At 30.7% G+C, this 19,109-nt stretch overlaps 1 protein-coding gene across 1 annotated transcript; it reads right to left on the bottom strand.

Annotated features, from left to right (window-relative positions):
* Nucleotides 1–118: 118 nt before the first annotated feature.
* LOC130895680 (pre-mRNA splicing regulator USH1G) lies at nucleotides 119–5,107 on the bottom strand. Its single transcript, XM_057803141.1, has 7 exons — nucleotides 4,740–5,107; nucleotides 3,013–3,156; nucleotides 2,312–2,591; nucleotides 1,564–1,845; nucleotides 1,215–1,513; nucleotides 774–883; nucleotides 119–425 (listed from the first exon to the last, which is right to left on the bottom strand). Exons 1-7 carry the CDS (start codon nucleotides 4,760–4,762, stop codon nucleotides 175–177), a joined length of 1,389 nt encoding a protein of 462 aa, XP_057659124.1. The 5' UTR covers nucleotides 4,763–5,107; the 3' UTR covers nucleotides 119–174.
* Nucleotides 5,108–19,109: the final 14,002 nt, after the last annotated feature.

Here is a 19,109-nt window from a genome sequence, read left to right as displayed (position 1 = left end):
CAGTGGCAGTAAGATATTTAAGATTGTGTGGGCGACCAGAGAGACGATGGCTGGATGACGTCGAAGAGGATCTTCGGGAGCTAGGTATGAGGGGGTGGAGACGCCAAACGATAAAAACTTATTTTATTAAATTGAATATATTAAAATCTGTACATATAATTTGTTCTTTTTTATTCAAACCATCGTATCTTTAACTTCGCCAGGATTTTCGAGAGCCCCTTTCCTTTCGTTGATAGCTACTATCAAATTCCTGTAAGGTCCAATTGGTAAATTAAGGCTCTTTATATCACTTTCTTCAAGAAGCATTAACGTGTCCAAATCAATTTTCTCTTCTAAAAATCTAGGAAGGTATTCCCTTAATCCGAACGCCGTTAAAAATCTTTCTAATGCTCCGTTTGGGTTTTCGTCCTCACTGGAACCAGTGTCTGAAACATTTAAAATAACAAGAAATGAAAAAATAATCTTTTTTATTCCTTAATATTCCTTTTTCGATATCATAGCTCTAGATTGTCAATCCCATGTATTCTACTTCATGTTCCAATTGGGAGCTTTTTGACTGCAGTGGATTGCTGCCGGTCTCAAGCGCGGAAAAAGAGGGGTGAGGGACCAAATTAGCAGCCTAGCCCTCAAAAAACAGATGAGTACCCCAAAATAACCTCACAGATATTACAAAATATTTTGGGGGGCTATAATTTTTAACACAAGCATATTTCCATATAGTTTTGATTAGAATAAAGTGAAGTAAAACCTGACAGAATCGATTCAAATCTTACCTGATAATTCATCGTCTGTTAAATGTCTTGGACCACAACTTTCACCCGAACCAATGGAACTTTCTTCATTATTTCCGTATCTACTAAACGTATTTTGTGTAATGCTTTTCCTACAAATTAAAAACTGTGAATTTACATTCAGAAATAGAGGAATTTATAGATGACAATGACGAAGCTACTGAACAAGCGATTCTTGCAGAAGATGAAAGTAACAACACTGAAGAAGAAACAGAAGACCATCAAGAGTAGTTTCAACAAACAATATGCGAGGATTTAAACTCTATAACAAAAAATTAGTTGCCTTTAATGAACTGATGATACCTTAATGACAGTGAAACATAAGATATTGGAGACTCAGCTTACAAAAAAACCAACTAAAATGATGAATTACTTTAAAAACTGTACTGTGGATACTTTATTTTTTCATCCTTTTTTTGTTACCTTATAACTATGCTCCCGATTCCAGGTCTGATAAAAATACTCGCAGAATCCTGCATCTTGTCGTCAGCGTTGTTTCTCATTTCTTGCAAAAAATCTGGTTGCGATGCAGATCTCAATAACCGCCCCGGAGCTGGGGTTATTACGTTATTAACAGATTCGGCTTCGTTGAATATACCATCTAAGCGCCCTCGTTCTTTCAAACTAGTCCCTTCCAAGGTCCCGCCGTATAATACTTCCGAATCTCTTCGAATACCTTTTAAAGAGTTTACCGTGAATTTACCATCTTCCATTCCGCTTACCTAAAATGATCGGTTAAAATAGGAAAAAAAAAATGGAAAGGAAAACTAACCTTAAATTCATCGTCGACTTGTCCTAATCTATTATTTTTGTTAGCTAAAATTCTTCTTTGAACTGTACTCATATTTCCTCTACCAGCAACAGATCCTCCACTGATTATAGCGCTGTAAGTGTTTCGTCTTTCTGTAGGATTATCATTTAATAAGTTCGACATTGAACCTCCTATTATTTTCGATCTTAAAGTTGAAATCATTGACGGTCGATTATCTTTGTATTTTCGTCTTTCTTGTTTCTCATTCAAGTGTTCTTGTTTCGCCATTTGCTTATTAAAATTCTTAAAATTTTAAAATTAATTAAATCGCAATGATTAAACATCCTGTAAAACATTACAAAATACTAAAAATAAAATATTCGTTTCGTAGTTATGACAGTTGTTTTACACCGTTGCCACGTTGTAATTTTTTTCTAGTTGTTGCCGTAAAAATGATTTAAATTATTTGTTTACTTACGAAATACAAGTGGAAATTGTAAAATTTTTAAATGTATGAATTCAAAGTTTTAATTTTAACTTAGACGCTTCTCAAATAGTTATGAAAATCATTAATTATATTTTACACAGTTATTGCTTATAAAAAGCAAGATTTCGATAACAATAAATCTTACAACACCGAAGATCTACTACCAACTGTCAGCGTTTAGATTATAATTTTCCCCGATGCTCGAGCAATGATTTCACTTATACTTTAGATATTCAAATTTTTTTTAGGCCGCTGAAATTGTTACTACGAAAATTTACTTACTTTGACTCTCTTTTTGGCACTCTCTTTGGCTTTTTCTTGCATAGCTTTAACTCTTTTTTTATCTGTTGCTTCCAGTTTAGCTTGAACGCCATCTATGAATCGTAAAATTTCATCTCTACCATTAACCCCTGCGAGTTCTTGCGGCGTCCTTCCATCTATATCAGTGGCGTAGATATTTGCTCCGAAATTGACTAGAAATATAACGATGTGTTTGTGACCTTGAGCAGCTGCCAAATGTAAAGCTGTGTTGCCGAATAAATCTGATTTGTCGGGATTACCGCTAAAATAAGAATCATTATATTATTATTCGTTTTATCTAAAAAATAAAAGAGGTTGATTGATAATTATATTAATCAGAGTGTTGAATTAAATATTTTATCAATATTATAATACAGTCGCCGGAATAGATAAATGAAGCAGGTAAAAAATGAATCATGATTACACTTTGATATAATCTGCTTATCAGTGATTGATTATTTTTTCTAATAAGCACATTTAGTTTTGAAAGCTTCATTTCACTTTATCAACAACACATAAATTTATCTGTAATGAAATTATTGAACAATTTGGTAAATACGTTAATAAATATAATAAAATAAAAAGGGATAAATCAATAAACAACTAAACGTTTATAAAGGCCGATCCAACAGTAGGAACAAAATTTTATTCATTTATTTTTTATTATAAAAGTATAATCTTACCCTCTTCCGCATAATAGTCTTAAAGCGTCTAAATTTCCGTAAAAAGCTGCGTATAATGTCGGTGTCATACCTTGCTCGTCTCTTGTGTTGCAGTCTCTTTTTGTTGTTTCTTTTAATACTTCTAACATGCCGTCTTTTGCGGCCCTGTAATAAAGTATTTAAATAATTTTGATCTAGATGTCCCATTTAGAAAGTTTATTTTAATGTCAAAATCAGCTGAAGCCTATTTAAAAATGGCCGCCGTAGGTTAAGCAAATACTTGTGAAGTAAGTTTCTATGTGATTTGTAGAGTTATATGTTAGATTTTAGACTCCTATAGTTTAAGCACAAAATAAATACAAGTGTTTTAAATTTTGTCTACTGTCTAAATGTCCATAAAACTCCCGTTATCTAAGCACAAAATGAATACAAGTGTTCTAAATTTTGTAAATTACCTGACAGCTTTACCGTGTTCTTATATATCCTAAAACTTGAATCAACTGGGCGTCACCAGTATTGCCAGTTTTCCAAAACATAAATCTCATATACAGTATCACATTTGTCGCACTGTTATCATTTTAAATGATGAAAATGTGAATATTTTGTTCACTCTGTATGTAATGAGGTTATTATATCAATGTTACAATCATATTTCCCGTATATATAATGACAAAAACGGTTAACTCTTTGATTTTAGATATCAACCTCCTAAATCTGAATAAAATCATTATTTTTTTGACATTATCCAAGTAACTAGATGAATATTTAGTTTTAGAGATTGAAATGTCTTTGAAATAGTTCCTCCCACATATATAAATATTTCTAATGTTATACTGGCGTTAAAAAATATTATTTAGTAGCTTTAGAAACTCTAAACTTAGTATCTCGGAAAAAATTATTTAGAAAACGATCATCATTGTTATAAATAGCGTCTGATGAATTGATGATAATGATTAAATGAAATTGAAATCAGAAATCATCCACAACATATATTAGTGTATCGTAATATCCAATATTAAACAAATATTAATTTCTTGGAGTGTCTCATTGTTTTTATTCCTTCATCAAACATTGTAAGATAAAATAATGGTTAGTTTTAAGGTTAAGTCACGTTCTTGAAGGTCGAATTTTGTTTAACGAAGAACATTTTTCTTTTAAGAACGCGCTTTTAGCTACCGAGAGTGAAGATATTATTTTTAGAGAAAATGAAAAAGAAAACACGACTCGTTTCGTATTCGCATGTCTTCTAGTAAATTCAATGCATTGATAAATATCTATAACTAATTTTGTTTGATAAGATAACAAATACTGTTACCTTTCTGTTTCACTTGGCAAAATTTTAGAAATCTACAAGTTGTTCAATGAATTTTCCAATTAATTATTAACTGTGCATTGCGTGGTGGTTGTTATATTTTTCTTCTTAATGTATTATAATATTATTATTATATAAAACAATAGATAACTTTACAAATTGTATATTAAGTCTGTTAACTTCAGATAAGTTAGAAGAAGAATTGAAAAACAGGAACAGAAATATATTAATAAACATGGTATTGAATTAAATATAAACAAGACCATGGATAGTTATTAATCAAAGAAAGTAGCAAAATACAAACATAATAATTAAGTACAATGCACAAATAGAACAAAATGAACACAATAAATCCAATATTTACCGTATGGGTTATAAATATAAATTAAAATTTCACTGTATACATATAATATTAGTAAAAAATGAGGGTACTCACTTGTGAAATCTATTTGTTGACATTCTGTTATATTCTGGACTAAACTAAATAAAAACTCACTATACAAATAATAATAACATCAGGAACAAGTTTATGTCAATATTCGTTGCACAAATATAATATACAGTTGTGAAAAACTAACTTTAAATGAGGTACTGATATGAATTCTATTCACCTGTATCGGCCACCTGGCAAATGAACTTTAGGTGAACTAGCAGTTGCCAGACTGCACTTAATTATTTCTTTAAATTGTAGATATTTTCTCTGAAGCATCAGAGTTCAACTTCTTCATACTCCGTATTCTTAAAGAAGCAGTATTTATTCAAAAGGTTAATTGTATGATAAATATAACTTGTCTAAAAAGTAGTGATTGGGTGAAATTGTGTCTCAGACGATAATAAAATTTTGGTATGACAAAGAGAGAAAGTACTATTTAATTTCCTTTTTATAATATTTAACGAAATTTACCAATTTTTTTAATAAACACATTTTTAATAAATACTATAATTTTTATCGTATTTCTTTGTATAATGTTATCAAGTTTTAATAATATACTTGGCAACGTTCGAAATTAGTACCGATTTAGAAGAGGTTAAGAGACTTCTATAGGAATATCAACAAAGAATACGTCCATGGTCGTATACTTAAGTAGAACTCTTCTTTGAAGTAGTTTAATTAAACTTCATCTATGCGCTACTAGAGGGCGCAACAATTACTAATAAAAATTTTTAAATTATTTAGATTTAGTAATAAGAATTTCCAAAAAAACTGTGTTTTATCAGAGTTAATGATCACTAATAGCCATAGGGTACGTCAATATTTGTATTTTATAATAAGTGGAAAATGTTTATTTAAAAGTATGGATAATATCAACTGATCTCTAATATCTAATTGCATAATATTTCTAAATATTCATCTAATCAGATTTTCATTTTTTTGATATGAATCTAATTTTTAGAGACTTCTATAAATTATAAATTATTCAATAACTTGGTATAATTAACTAATCTATAAGTGCTCAAAAGGAAATTATTGGACGAAAAATGGACACTCTGATAATCCCAATTGTTTGGAAAATTCTTAATTACAAGTTTTACAAATATCGTCAAAATATTTCAATTAATGTTGTGAATTTTATAAATTTTATTTATTTTTTACGAATCTATAAATTTTCTATAATGCAAGTGATTGCAGTTCTTTATCAGTCTATATTTAAACGCACGTGATCTTGACTTTTGCGAAGAAGAAAAAATGACAGTGGCTAAAATTACTACCCTCGGGAAAGTATCAGCGAAACCAATTTGTCCTTTTTTCATTTTAGTAATTTTTATCGTTTTTCTTGGCACTAAGTGAGCATATCGAAACGAGTAAAAGAGAGTGAGTACCCATTATCGTGGGAGGAAGGTGGAAACTAAAGAAACCGCGACCAAAGAGTGGGCGGGGCGTGTAGCAATAACTCAAAGTTCAATTATACCGCAGAACACGTTAGGACTGAAGGAATAAAGTGATTTACAGTGGCGGGTATAGGCACAGTATTATAACAGAATTAACTTTTTTTTTGTATTTCACACCACTAGCGAGGAACGGCTTTTAAACGGTGGGTGTTTCGAAACAGTACCAGTTGAGAAAATAAAACAAGAAAGAAACTCAATTACCGATTTTTTTAAATTAATTGAGCAATAAAAAACGCTTCGAAATATTATACTGTCTACTTTCAATATGATTGATGATATATTTTTTCAAATAGAAATGTGTATGCAACCAAAATTACAGATTAAGTTCGTTTGGATGTTGATAGATGGCAATCAAAAATATAAATAAAATAATATATAAATGTGGATACAATATATGGTGAGAGATATAGATATACTGAAAAAATATGTTTTCTACTAAATTGTTCATAAACTATACATTACTGTAAATTTTTTTAATAAATATTTTATAATATACGATATTTCCATATGCTTATATGACCAGCAATACACGAATCAGGAGTGGTGAAATCTAACCTTTCTGCATTATAATTAACAATATATAAGTTTTCATATCTGATCTATCGATTAGTTGGAGAGGTATTTCAAAGTTCTTAAGTAATAAATTAAATAAGTGATTGTTATCTGACTTATTCCTCATGCTTTCAGAATTCTATTACCACTGATATCGAACCGAGATATTATGTCTATGCTTAGTTTTCTCATAAAGACACTATATTCGATAAAATAAAAACGTTTAGGTATATTAAAGAGTTAATCATGCACAAAATAGGGAGGTTCGTCATTAAATTATCTATTATTATTATCTATAATATTGAATTAATAAAAATAATAACTGAGAAATGGTTTTAAGTTCATTTTCATCAAAAACTTTTGTATAAAGTGAATTATTTGTTTAAAAAAATTGCCTTATTAATGTATACAGATTGTCCCGGCTTAGTTATAGATACAGGATGTCCTGTATACAAACAGACACAGAGCAAAGGTGTATAGGGGAGCCTAGATTGGGGGTAATTTACCTCTGAACAAAGTTGTATCCTTCATGAGTTATAGAGCTTCAAAGTAAGGCTCAAAATTTTGGAAAAGTCTCATTTTTTTGCACTCACATTCACGTTTCATTGTTCAAGACTGTTTTATTAGCACTGCTTCTCTAAAAACTCATTATCATTATTTTTTGACCGCACCTTATATTTTTGTCGGTATTGCCAACGTTAATTAGAATTCGTCAGCATCTTATTCAATGTTGCCAATGTTATTTAGATTTCTTACAATATTTTCGGTGTTGCCTATATGTAGATTCTTTAATATATTTTACAGTGTTGCCAATGTTATTTAGATTCCATGGTATTTCATTAGGTTTTCTAATGTTATTTACGTTATTTAGTACGGGGTGTGATTAAAAATAAGTTTATTATTTGCACGTTTCACTGAAGGTCATTTCTAGAAGATTTTTCATTTATTTTGTCTTTATAATAGCTAATTGTATTTATTTTTAACTACACCCTGTATTTTTATCAGTGTTACCATCGTTATTTAGTATTTTCTAACGTTATAATCAATGTTGCCAATGTTATTTAGATTTCTTACAATATTTTCGGTGTTGAATATATGTAGATTCTTTAGTATATTTTACAGTGTTGCCAATGTTATTTAGATTCCATGGTATTTCATTAGGTTTTCTAATGTTATTTACGTTATTTAGTACGGGGTGTGATTAAAAATAAGTTTATTATTTGCACGTTTCACTGAAGGTCATTTCTAGAAGATTTTTCATTTATTTTGTCTCTATAACAGCTAATTGTTTTCAATTTTAACTACACCCTGTATTTTTATCAGTGTTACCATCGTTATTTAGTATTTTCTAACGTTATAATCAATGTTGCCAATGTTAATTAGATTTCCTGAGTATTATTATTATTATTATTAGCGCTTCCGATGTTTTTTAGGTATAGTACGAGGTGTGATTAAATGTTATTTGTAATTTCTATAATATTTTCACTATAGATTCTTGTTTATATACACAATATCTGTAAATATTATGTCTTTATACCCTTTTTCTCTGACACTTAACTTTAATAACGATTCGAAAGGAAAATTCTCGACGATATCATCACAAAATCTATACAGAGTTCGAAAGTATTCATTACAAATTTCTCGATGGCCGTGGTAATAACATTTAGATAAACCGTCAAAATTAAAATAAGAGAGAGAGAGAGAGAGAGATACCAGATAAAAGGGAAAAAAAAGTCGAAGGCCTTTTTGCGAGCACACACCGTACCGCGGCGGCGTTGTGATTCGTATCTCAAGCACGATTTTGTTGAGCCTCAGCTCTAGCCTTCTACAAAACCTGTATTTACCGACACTTTGGTGTGAAACAGAAAAATTAAACGTTTGGTGTAATCGTTTTCACTTATCTATTAAACTGTTAATCAACTGTTTAATATTTAATAACTGATGTATCATTAAATGTTATTGGCTTTTAATTGGGAGGTGGATTTTGGATTATATTTTATAAATGTACACAAGATTAATGGGTTTAGATGGGCACTTCAGGAATTTTTCCCTTAATTTAATATGGGGATACATTTTTATTTAAATACGAATAAAAATATTCATTCATTTCGAATTGAATCACAACATTTATTTACAATATTTGAGTTAATTTGTTCGCGAGTTTCTGAACAAAATTTATAGATACGAGGTCTGGTTGTTAAAAAAATTACTCTAAGCAGTACTGGAAGTCTTCTTAACGCAAGAACTTTTGGTCTGGAGACTTTTTGGCTTGTGTAAAATTTGTTTATCGGCGTTTACGGCCTCGGGAATAGTCCGGATGCTATTTCGACGATCTGCACGTGCAATTTGAGTGATTTTGGCTACTGTCAACAGTCAAAGGGCGACCTGGACGCTGGTCATCTTTAGTACTTTCTCGGACCTCACTACACCACTCAAAAACAACGCGCAGAGATAGAGAATTGTCTCTATAAACCTCTTGAAACAATTTATAGCACTCAGTTGGAGTTTTTTTCAATTAAACGAGACATTTGAGCTTTGGAGTGTTTTGGGAGTCCAAAAAATTGAGGTTAGGTTATGTTTGTCGTAAATTATCAACCATTTACTTCAAATTTATCTCCATTCATGGTAGTTATCCCAAATTGAGATGGGAGAGTACATTCCAACATTTAAAATTTGATTTGATAACCGGTTTTTGTTTTGTTTGAATATCATCACGACAATCGCGTTACCCTGTATAAATTAACGTATATGTAACAGTCGCACAAGCGACCAAACACTTATAATTTAAAATTTTAATACCATATGAAATTGTTGAAGGAATTCTCATCGCATTATATCCATAGCAAAGCGGGTTCGGCTAAAGGCACTCAAAGATTAAGTTATTATATTATATTATTAGACTCCATGACAGTTTAATGTACTGTGAAATATGACTATATATACGAGGGTTAGTTCGGAATTACTCCTCGATACTCAGTAATAGAAAAAAATTGATTATTTATTAACTATCAACAGTCAAATTTGGTGTTTTGAACGAAAATCATGGAAAAAAACACGTTGAATTAATGGTGCAGGCATTCAAGCTCAAAATTTACATGGTCGCAAGGTGTGCAAATTGTTTTTAAGGGATGAAAACCACCCCTTATCGAAAACTACTAATATTATAGTTTTTAATACTTTTTTTCAATTCAAATGTTTTTCGTTTATGCAGCATAAATATCTTAACATATTGTATAATAGAAATTTTATATATTTCGTATCATCAACCCTTAAAAATCATTAAAAACTACCCTTCTGATGAAAATAATATAGGAACCAATATTTTAACGATTTAAAACATTGTAATTTCATTTTTATTGTGAAAAATTCATAGCATTTTAATAAAATTTAATTGGTTATTAATTTTTATTATTCAACCCTTGAAAACTACCCCTTTGCAGAGAATGAATGAATAAAAATAAATCTAATGACTGCCAACTTTTAGATTTTGCATTCTTTTTGGTATTAAAGTTTCTCGTCTCTACTTGAAGTAATTTTTCATTCTCCACACCCTGTCAACCCTTAAGAACCACCCCTTTACGTCTTGGTACTCTCAAATGTACCTACAGACAATTTAACATCAACAAAAAAAATCTGTGCGCCAAAATTTGAAACTTTTTCATATCCCATAATTCACAAAAAATAATTTCAAAATTTTATTTTTTATGTAACTCCATTAATTTTGAAGTTATCGCATACTACAAAAAACCATTTTGAAGGTAATTTTCAGGACTACAAGCCTATGTATGTTAGAAGGGCTTGAGACCCTCAACATTTTATTAATAAAGGTTCAAATGGCTGTGGGTAAGCAATCCTCGCACTGTAGTGACAGATTAATTTGGTTATAACTCCGTCAATTTTTAGGCTACAAAAAAAATAAAAAAAGCAAAATAATCGTCGTAAAAAATGCTTTAATTTGATTGCTTATTTGTTTTTGTACCTCTTATAGTTATGTAGAAAAAATGAGTTAAAAAATTTTTTTTGAAAAATCAAAGAAAAAGTATTATTTAATGCTGATTTTTTTCAAAATTATGCATTTCTAATCAACCAAACTTTCAGATGTCGTAAACAACATCCAAATAAAGTATTTGGTACAAGGAAATAAGTTTAATTTTGATTTTCAATGAAATAGCATTAGTTTTAGTGCAATTTTTTCTTTAGTTTCAACTATTTTACATCATATCTCACTGAAATTTCAGTCGAAACGATTTTTATCAATAATCATTCGAAAGGTTTTTTTAAGCTCTTTAAAAAGTATTCTATGATTTTTTACTGAAAAATCTACCCTTTTCCCGTTATTTGAGGTTAACTGCTAAATTACGTAAAACAAAATCTATTCAAGTATTTATAACTCGCTTTAGGTACAACATTAAGAACTTAAAATAAGCTTAATTTCTTTGTTTTTTTATAAGCTTCATTTTTGTTCATCACCTTTTTTACGATAAAACGCATCATTACAGAGTTATACGTAAAAAACTATTAAAAAATGCGGTTTTTTTGACGAAAAATCGTATTTTACAATTGCGAATAATTCAAAAACTTTATATAACATTTTTTATTTTAAATTTACTGATGTTTCTGATTCTGTGGTTATTTTGGTTGCGAAAACTTTCTACCCCCGAAAAGGGGAAATACTTGAAGAGTTTTATGCAACATCTATTGATATACGAGGTATATCCACAAAGTTTCGTTTCTATTTCTATCAGTGACTTAAGCAGAAGAATTTTATACTATTTTCAGATCGCTAGTGCCGACGTGCAATCTACCATTTCTTTTTTAAAAACATAGAGAATTAAACCGAGCAAATCTGCAAGTTTTGCGATCAAAACGTCTGATTCAAGATTAGAAAATCGGTCTGACAGTTCGATTAAGGTTGTCTTTGGTTACTGACGAACTAGTTCACGTGAAAAAAAAAATCTCAAACAAGCTTTTAGCATTAATAGCATAACTTAACATAAATTAAAGCTTCAAACTTGAAATATATGCTGTATAGCTTGTGCAATATGTCTAGGTCAGGTCGTAGGTAGTAAACTGTTGGTGGACAGCGTACTCAAAAGTTGGATCGACAAGAAAGGTGACTACATATTAAGTACTAAGAAGTTTACGCCTTAGACTTAAGGTTGGTTTTCTCAATTCCACCTGATGTAGCTCCGAAAGTTCCTAGCATAATCCTGACCCAAAGGATCGTTGTATCCTCCTGGAGAACCGCTTCCAGGTGTAGTGCCACACTTCGAGACAATGTAGTCAGAAGTTTCGTCCTTGGTGCACCAAAATCTGCACGTTTAGTGTCTTTAAGTCTCTATATAGTTTCCTAGGAGAGTGTTTGTATGTTTTATCCTCTGTAGATTGACTCAATAATTAATTATTGATGTGTATTCACCAAGTTAATTTGCTGTAAGCGTCTAAAGTATTAGAAAATGTTAAATAATAGTAATAAAAATTATTAAAAATTCAGAAATTCAATTATAAATGTGGTGATTGTGTTACTACTTGTTGAAACCCATTCAGTCGATGAATTACCGATATCTTGTGGCATTCATAACAAAACAACAACGATTACATTTATAAATGACTTAATTATGGAATTGAATACTGTAAAACATTAAATTCCATTGTTAATTGTTTGGAAGCACGCACTAATTCTAAAACTTTGTCGGCACCATCGTTATTATCAATATCTTCTACTCGGTTCGTCGAAGGTCACCTTCCGATAACGATTCAATTGAATACTTTGTTTAGTTTTATTCAGTTTGTGATTGTAATATCTCCAGTTTCCTGTAGAGCATATCGTTTAATCCTAAATCGATTTACCGTCACTTGTATGGCTCTTTTTTCTAATCATTCTGATGTATTTGTCCATCTTCTCGGAGTTCGCGACTCCAACGCCATTTTATATTATCAATCCATGTTGTTTTTCACCTGCAAGCTTGGATTCGACCGGGTTCGATTTTGGTTCGGTGTTCCATGTCTCCCGGCTGTAAATTTCACTATTTTTTTCGCAAAAATTGATGGTTTCTTTGCGTTAGATGATTTGTGAACTTTAGCTAATTATCCCTTGATATTGATAGCTCGGTTACCTGGAATGAAACTGATAAACCACCAGATACACAATAGACTTTCAGCTCGAATCAATTTCTCTTTGATTCTGGTAATTTTTCTTTGTCCGATCACTAATTTTTTACCTATCGACAGTACTTATGAGGTACCCCCTGTACAACTTGAAATAATTGAAGGTGTATGTACCCTATAATTGCTTTTATTACTTATTTTTTTCGAAATAATCAGTATCGCTTATTTCCATGGTAATTTTTTCAATTTTCGTAATTTCCATATCAATTTATCCATTATTTCGTTTTCCAATACTTTTTTTAAAATATTTTTAATGATCCATAGGACATTTAATGTCTTTTACTTTAGTTGGCACTCAATTTCTCATTATTTAATAGTTTTTATAATCTTCTTTTTGTAAAAAACTTTTCGGACAACCCTCGTAAACTTCGTCTACTGTTTTATAGGAAAAGTCGTTTGATATTTGAAAAAATATCATTGGAAATATGTTTTCGAAACCAAAATGTGCTTAAAAACAGAAAAGTTCCTCAAAAAGGTTTCGTTTTCAAAATATTATAAAAGAAATGCCAACGATGATAAAATTTATTTGAGCCCCCGCACCCGGTAAACCGAAAAGAAAAAAATAAGAATGACGTGACAAATTTCGCGGGGCTGACAGATGACAAATGATTTTGACATTAAGACGATTATGTTGTTAAGTTCAGCGCCTTTGTAAAAAAGCGACGTTTGGTATATAACATTTAGTGTATCATAAGTTTACGATTAATTTAACTTTAACAAGGATTATAATATGTTCCAAATCGACTTCTTGGTGTAACGACCATTAGTATCGCCCTGTATAACAACAAATGTCAATTTTATTAACTTAACCAACCAATTTTTCAACTTGATTCTTTATAACGGATTGAATAAAAAACTAGGTATACACTTTCACGGTCACCTGGTTTTTTGGCTCTAGAAAATCGAAAAATGGATGGATTTTAATGATCTTGGTCTCGAAATGTTCCATTTTACGGCGGATTTATAAAAAAAATTAGTAGAAATAGCTGGAATGAAAATTTCTCATAGTTTTACTGTTTTAAATCGTAAAAAAAAACGGTTTTGCAAAATAATCCTTTACAAAAAATTATCTCATTATCAGATAAAGTTCTTATATTTTTTTTGTATTCTACATAAATTAATAAACAATTTAAAAAATAAAAAATCCAAAAAGAACGATTTTTTTAGTTTTTATAGCTTAAAATGAAATCGATGCAAAACAATCAATTTTCGTGAATAGTTTCGTACTATATTCTTCGATGTTAATAGTTTTTGGACCATTCAAAATCGAAAAATAGATAAATTTTATAATTTCGGTCTCAAAATGTTCCATTTTACGACGAATTTATGAAAAACACGGGGGTAGTGGCTGAATTTGCGGTTTTTAATAGTTTTAAACCTTAAATAGTAGAAAAACTTTTTTTTTTCTTCAAAGTATTCATTTTTTTATGTAAATTGCGAAAAAAAATATACGAACTTGATTCCGCGACGTCAGAAACAGTTACGAAGGATTATATGTAGAAAGTCATTTTTTTTTTGCATTTAAAGTCATGAAACTGTAAAAAATATTTATTTTTTTTAATTTTCGTATTTTTTTTTTATAAATCCGCCGTAAAATGGAACATTTTGAGACCAAGATCATTAAAATCCATCCATTTTTCGATTTTCTAGAGCCAACCTAACCTAACCTAACCTAACCTAAACTAACCTAACCAAAAAATCAGGTGACCGTGAAAGTGTATAATTACCAAAAACTATGGATTAGATATTTAAGTAATTTTTAAAATAGAAATTTATCGACGTGGATTTTGTTGCATAGAAATTATATACCAAACGGCAGTAAATGCAACACAGTCATCACAATAAGAATCCATTTAAACTATGACTGATTTATTAGTGATAGACCGTAATTTACTTCTATCAATAATGATTTGATGGAAGTGGATCGACGTGGTTTACGGTTTTATTCTAATTTCCTTTAGTTATATATGATCGAATATAACGCCCCACTTATATTTTTTCTTGCTTTCTATAAAGGGCGTCATAACCATTTTCATTAGTAATAAGCGCATCAAATTTCGAATTTCCGTTTCGTCAAACGGATTTATGATCTATGGTGGTATTTCCATGTTCCCGTTGATCCTTGGTGGTCCACATGGTTCGGGAATCACTAATTTACGCGGTTAATAGTGACCAAACGGTGATAGTTTTTCCTCGGCCATACAAGATGTGTCTTAAACGTTTCAAAACTCATCTTTCACAGATGGTTTCGTTGAGGAAATTTTATGGCGAAAACCCTTAACGCTAGAAGGATGTTTACATGGTATTTTTTCCTTTTTTTATGGTACTACAGCCCATTGTGTGCAAAACTGATTTTGTCTTCTTTCTGGCACCTTTTCCGAGGTCCTACAGACTAGCCTTTGTACTCCATCAAACTCCTTGCCAAATATTTTTCTTAATATCTCCTTATCCATGGTTCTGTCAGTTCTGTCAGACCACCGAGCAATTTTTTCGAATCTTGGACCAAAAAATCAATTTTAAGCAGCTAAATTATGTCTAGTATTTAAATTTGGCGCTTAAAATTAGTTCTGCATAGTTGGACTGGAGCGAAAAGGTTAAGTTCGTGTCCATTTTAGAATTGCCCCCTTTAATAATCGAATTGCCCCCTTGTGGGGCGTGGGCCCATGGGAAACATTGATCGAAAAGACTCAAAGACTTAAAGTCTTTGAGTCTACATCTAGTAATAGGTTGTGATACTTGGCTTTCGGCTAGTTGTTTGAGGTACTTTCCAATTGTCATTTTAATTTCTGTTTCGACCAAGAAACCTTGTTTAAAACGTATTTATGGTTATTTTTATAGTTTTTCCATGCCAACATCTTCTATTGAAGTACGTAGCACACACTCCACGTGTGTAAAATTAAATCCTACTTGTTATACAACTTTTGGTATTCAAATTATTTGCCTCGATCTTCCTCATAAATCGTACGCAAATTTATTGATGTCAGTCGGATGAAAATCATTAATTTTATCGTTTTTGTGTTTATCGGAACAATTTTTTACAGTACCTAGTAAAAGTTATTATCAAAAATAGTGATAAAATCACTAAATTTCCTTGTTTCACTAACTAATAAAAAAAAAACTGTGTCTTTCTCCATAGTACAATATCATTTTTCGTAACTAATGGTTTTTAAATTGTATCCGTAACATATTTTTCGAAATTTGAATCGCCTATTCTTCGTTCAGGTAAAACTGGGTGTGGAGTTTGCATTTAACCCTCCTTAAAATTAATTACTTTTTAATTTATTACCGTCATTCACCTGCTTCGCATGAAAATTATTCATTATTTTTATTCAACGTACTGTTTGTTTTCAGTACCGGTTTTTATAGGAAAAACAATAACAAAAAAAAACATTACCGTGAATTTTTTAAGATCTGCAATAACGTGAAAATAAAATCCTTGTTCTGGCTGACGTCTAGGGAAAGAAAATGATCCGACGGGTCTAAATCTGGCGAATATTTCGTCCCTAAAACTTTGCAATAATACTAACCGTTGATAATTTTAACTTTTTTAGATTAGACAATGGAAATTATCCCATGAACATTCCAATAAACCGACACCACGACCTCGCCTGCAGATGGAACGGTCTTTGCTTTCTTTGGAGTCGGTTCTCCCATTTGAGTTTATTGTTTAGATCGTTTGGGTGTGAAATGACCCATATTTCAGTGAAATATCGCCAAACACTCGATGGAAACGTCTTCACGACGCTGTTTTTGCACCTTGTTAGCAAACGCGGCGACCATCTTGTATACAACTTTCTTTTGTACAAATTTTCGCTTTTTTTGAAATGCCTATTATGTCTGCTAGTACGCACACATTCAATCGACGATAATTCTTGACAACTTTGTGGATTTTCTTCAACGTTTCTGGAGTCATCACCTCGTTTGGTCGACCACTGTGTTGCTGGTCGTCGCAAATCGTACGGTCTCGTTGAAACTTTATTTTACTGTCGATAACGAAGCAGAAGTCTCACCCGGAGTAAAATCTAGTTCAACTTTCATATTGGTTGGGCTAAGGTCTTTCAAATTAAAATATTGTATCACATAACGATGACAAATTTTTTCCATGTTTGCCAATTCACTGAAAACATTCATTATTGACAGCTGTCAAACAAATAAATGGCGTTTTCACACTACAAACATATGCTGCCATCTCTAGGTCAAGCCAGGTACTTCTGGTACCATCATTTTATAGTAGGGAATTTCGTTTTTATATTTTTATCATTATTTTCATGTATAGAATACGTCTGGGATATTGTGGAAAGTAGATTTACCGAATAATCAACAGACACTTCAACATGGGAACTCGTAACGGATGAGGACAATATTAATTTTCCTTTTAAATTCATCATCAAGTACCTAGAAACGTTGAAAATTGCCTGAAATTATAATAAGAAAGCTTATAGAAAGTTTAGAAAGTATCTGAGATGTACAACGGGCTGCCCGGAGGTTTGAATCGTTGAAAAGGAAAGTCATATACTAGCAAAAACTAATTACATTAAAATAATAAATTTTAAAAAATAATTTAGACGTTTTGCAAAACGGCCAGTCCAACTCTGCCTCTCTTTGAATCGTTGAAAAGGAAAGTCATATACTAGCAAAAACTAATTACATTAAAATAATAAATTTTTAAAAAATAATTTAGACGTATTGCAAAACGGCGAGTCCAGCCCTGCCTCTCTTTATTCTATGTATTATCTGAATAATTTCGGTAGAAGTTGAACAAAAAACAAATTAAATCATAATGACGGAGCCTACCTCTTATAATATACCGAGCATTAATAAAAGAAACAGGTGATGTATAATACTCATAATTTCGAATATTTCATATAAAAGAGTTTATCATTTTATAAATATGTTTTTATATGTTAATTAGGCGAATGTTCGTGGCCGCGCTTGATACAGACATCAAAATTAAATTTTTATTTATTGCTTTATTTCGTACGAAAGGTAATTTATCATAGAAAAAGTATTTGTGTGATTAGGGAGTTTTAGAAGATTTTTAGAATTCTAGCTTGATAATTATGACTCGTACTTATTTTACGAATAAATTGTAAATGAACGCGTCTGTGATGTTGAACAGGACCGGATTATAAAATTAGTGGAATTATTATAAATAAAGAGTTTATTCTATGCTAAGTGTATATTCCGCATATTTTATCAATTTATTGCAAAAAAAGTGCATATATATACATACAGGGTGTTTCAAAAAAGGTAATAATAGAATTTCGTAATTTTACACATTTTTTAAGATTTCGCAGCAACTACTGTCAACATCGTATTAAAATTTTATACTAATATGTTTTGGAAGCTGATACATTCAATTAATTCGTTTTTATGTCTGATTCTCATAGAGGGCGTTAGTTACACGTTTCTTATCAAGTAGTATTGAACATAACTTTTTCGATATTAGATTTTTTAAGCGAAATATAAAATTAGGTTAAACATCGTTTAATTTTACACCAAAAAGGTATTCTTGATAAAACTCGATATTGTGTATCGTTTTCGGAATATTTTGATTTAAAAATTATGAAGTAATAAATTATTTTAAAATCATCCCACGCCCCCTATCGACTTGGGGTTGTGGGGGGTAATAAAAAAAAGTGTATTGAACACAAAAAAAATTATTCCAGCCGTCGGTCTTCCCTTGTTAAAAAAATGGAGAGGGTTGAAGAATGAAAATTTGACATTTTCGTATTTGGAAATTGTAAATTTCATTTGAAAATATATAAACAAAAAAATACAGCTAAATAGCGATGATAATATGTGTAAAAATATACGAAATTAATTTAGTGTAATTATCAACAATTATAATTGTTAATTGACGTAACCATGAATAATTTTATCATAGAAAAATATATATGGGAAAATTTAAAATTCAATAACTATTTTTTTATGGTAAAATAGGGTAAAAAAAGGATCAAGCGGTGTGTCTAACCTAACCTAACCTAACCTAACCTAATCTAACTTAACCTAACCTAACTTAACCTAACCTAACCTAACCTAACTTGAAAACAGTGACCGACGGCTAATCCCACTTTTCATATATTGCAACTACATCCCTCTAACACCCCCTCAACCCCAAGTCGATAGGGGGTGAGTGATTATTTTTATATAATTACCAAAGTTATTAATTATTATTAATTAGTAAGTTCCAATT

The sequence above is a fragment of the Diorhabda carinulata genome, chromosome 6, assembly GCF_026250575.1.
Source record: "Diorhabda carinulata isolate Delta chromosome 6, icDioCari1.1, whole genome shotgun sequence".
NCBI lineage: Eukaryota > Metazoa > Arthropoda > Insecta > Coleoptera > Chrysomelidae > Diorhabda > Diorhabda carinulata.
Note: the sequence above shows the minus strand (reverse complement) of the source record. Positions and strands in the feature narration are given on the sequence as shown.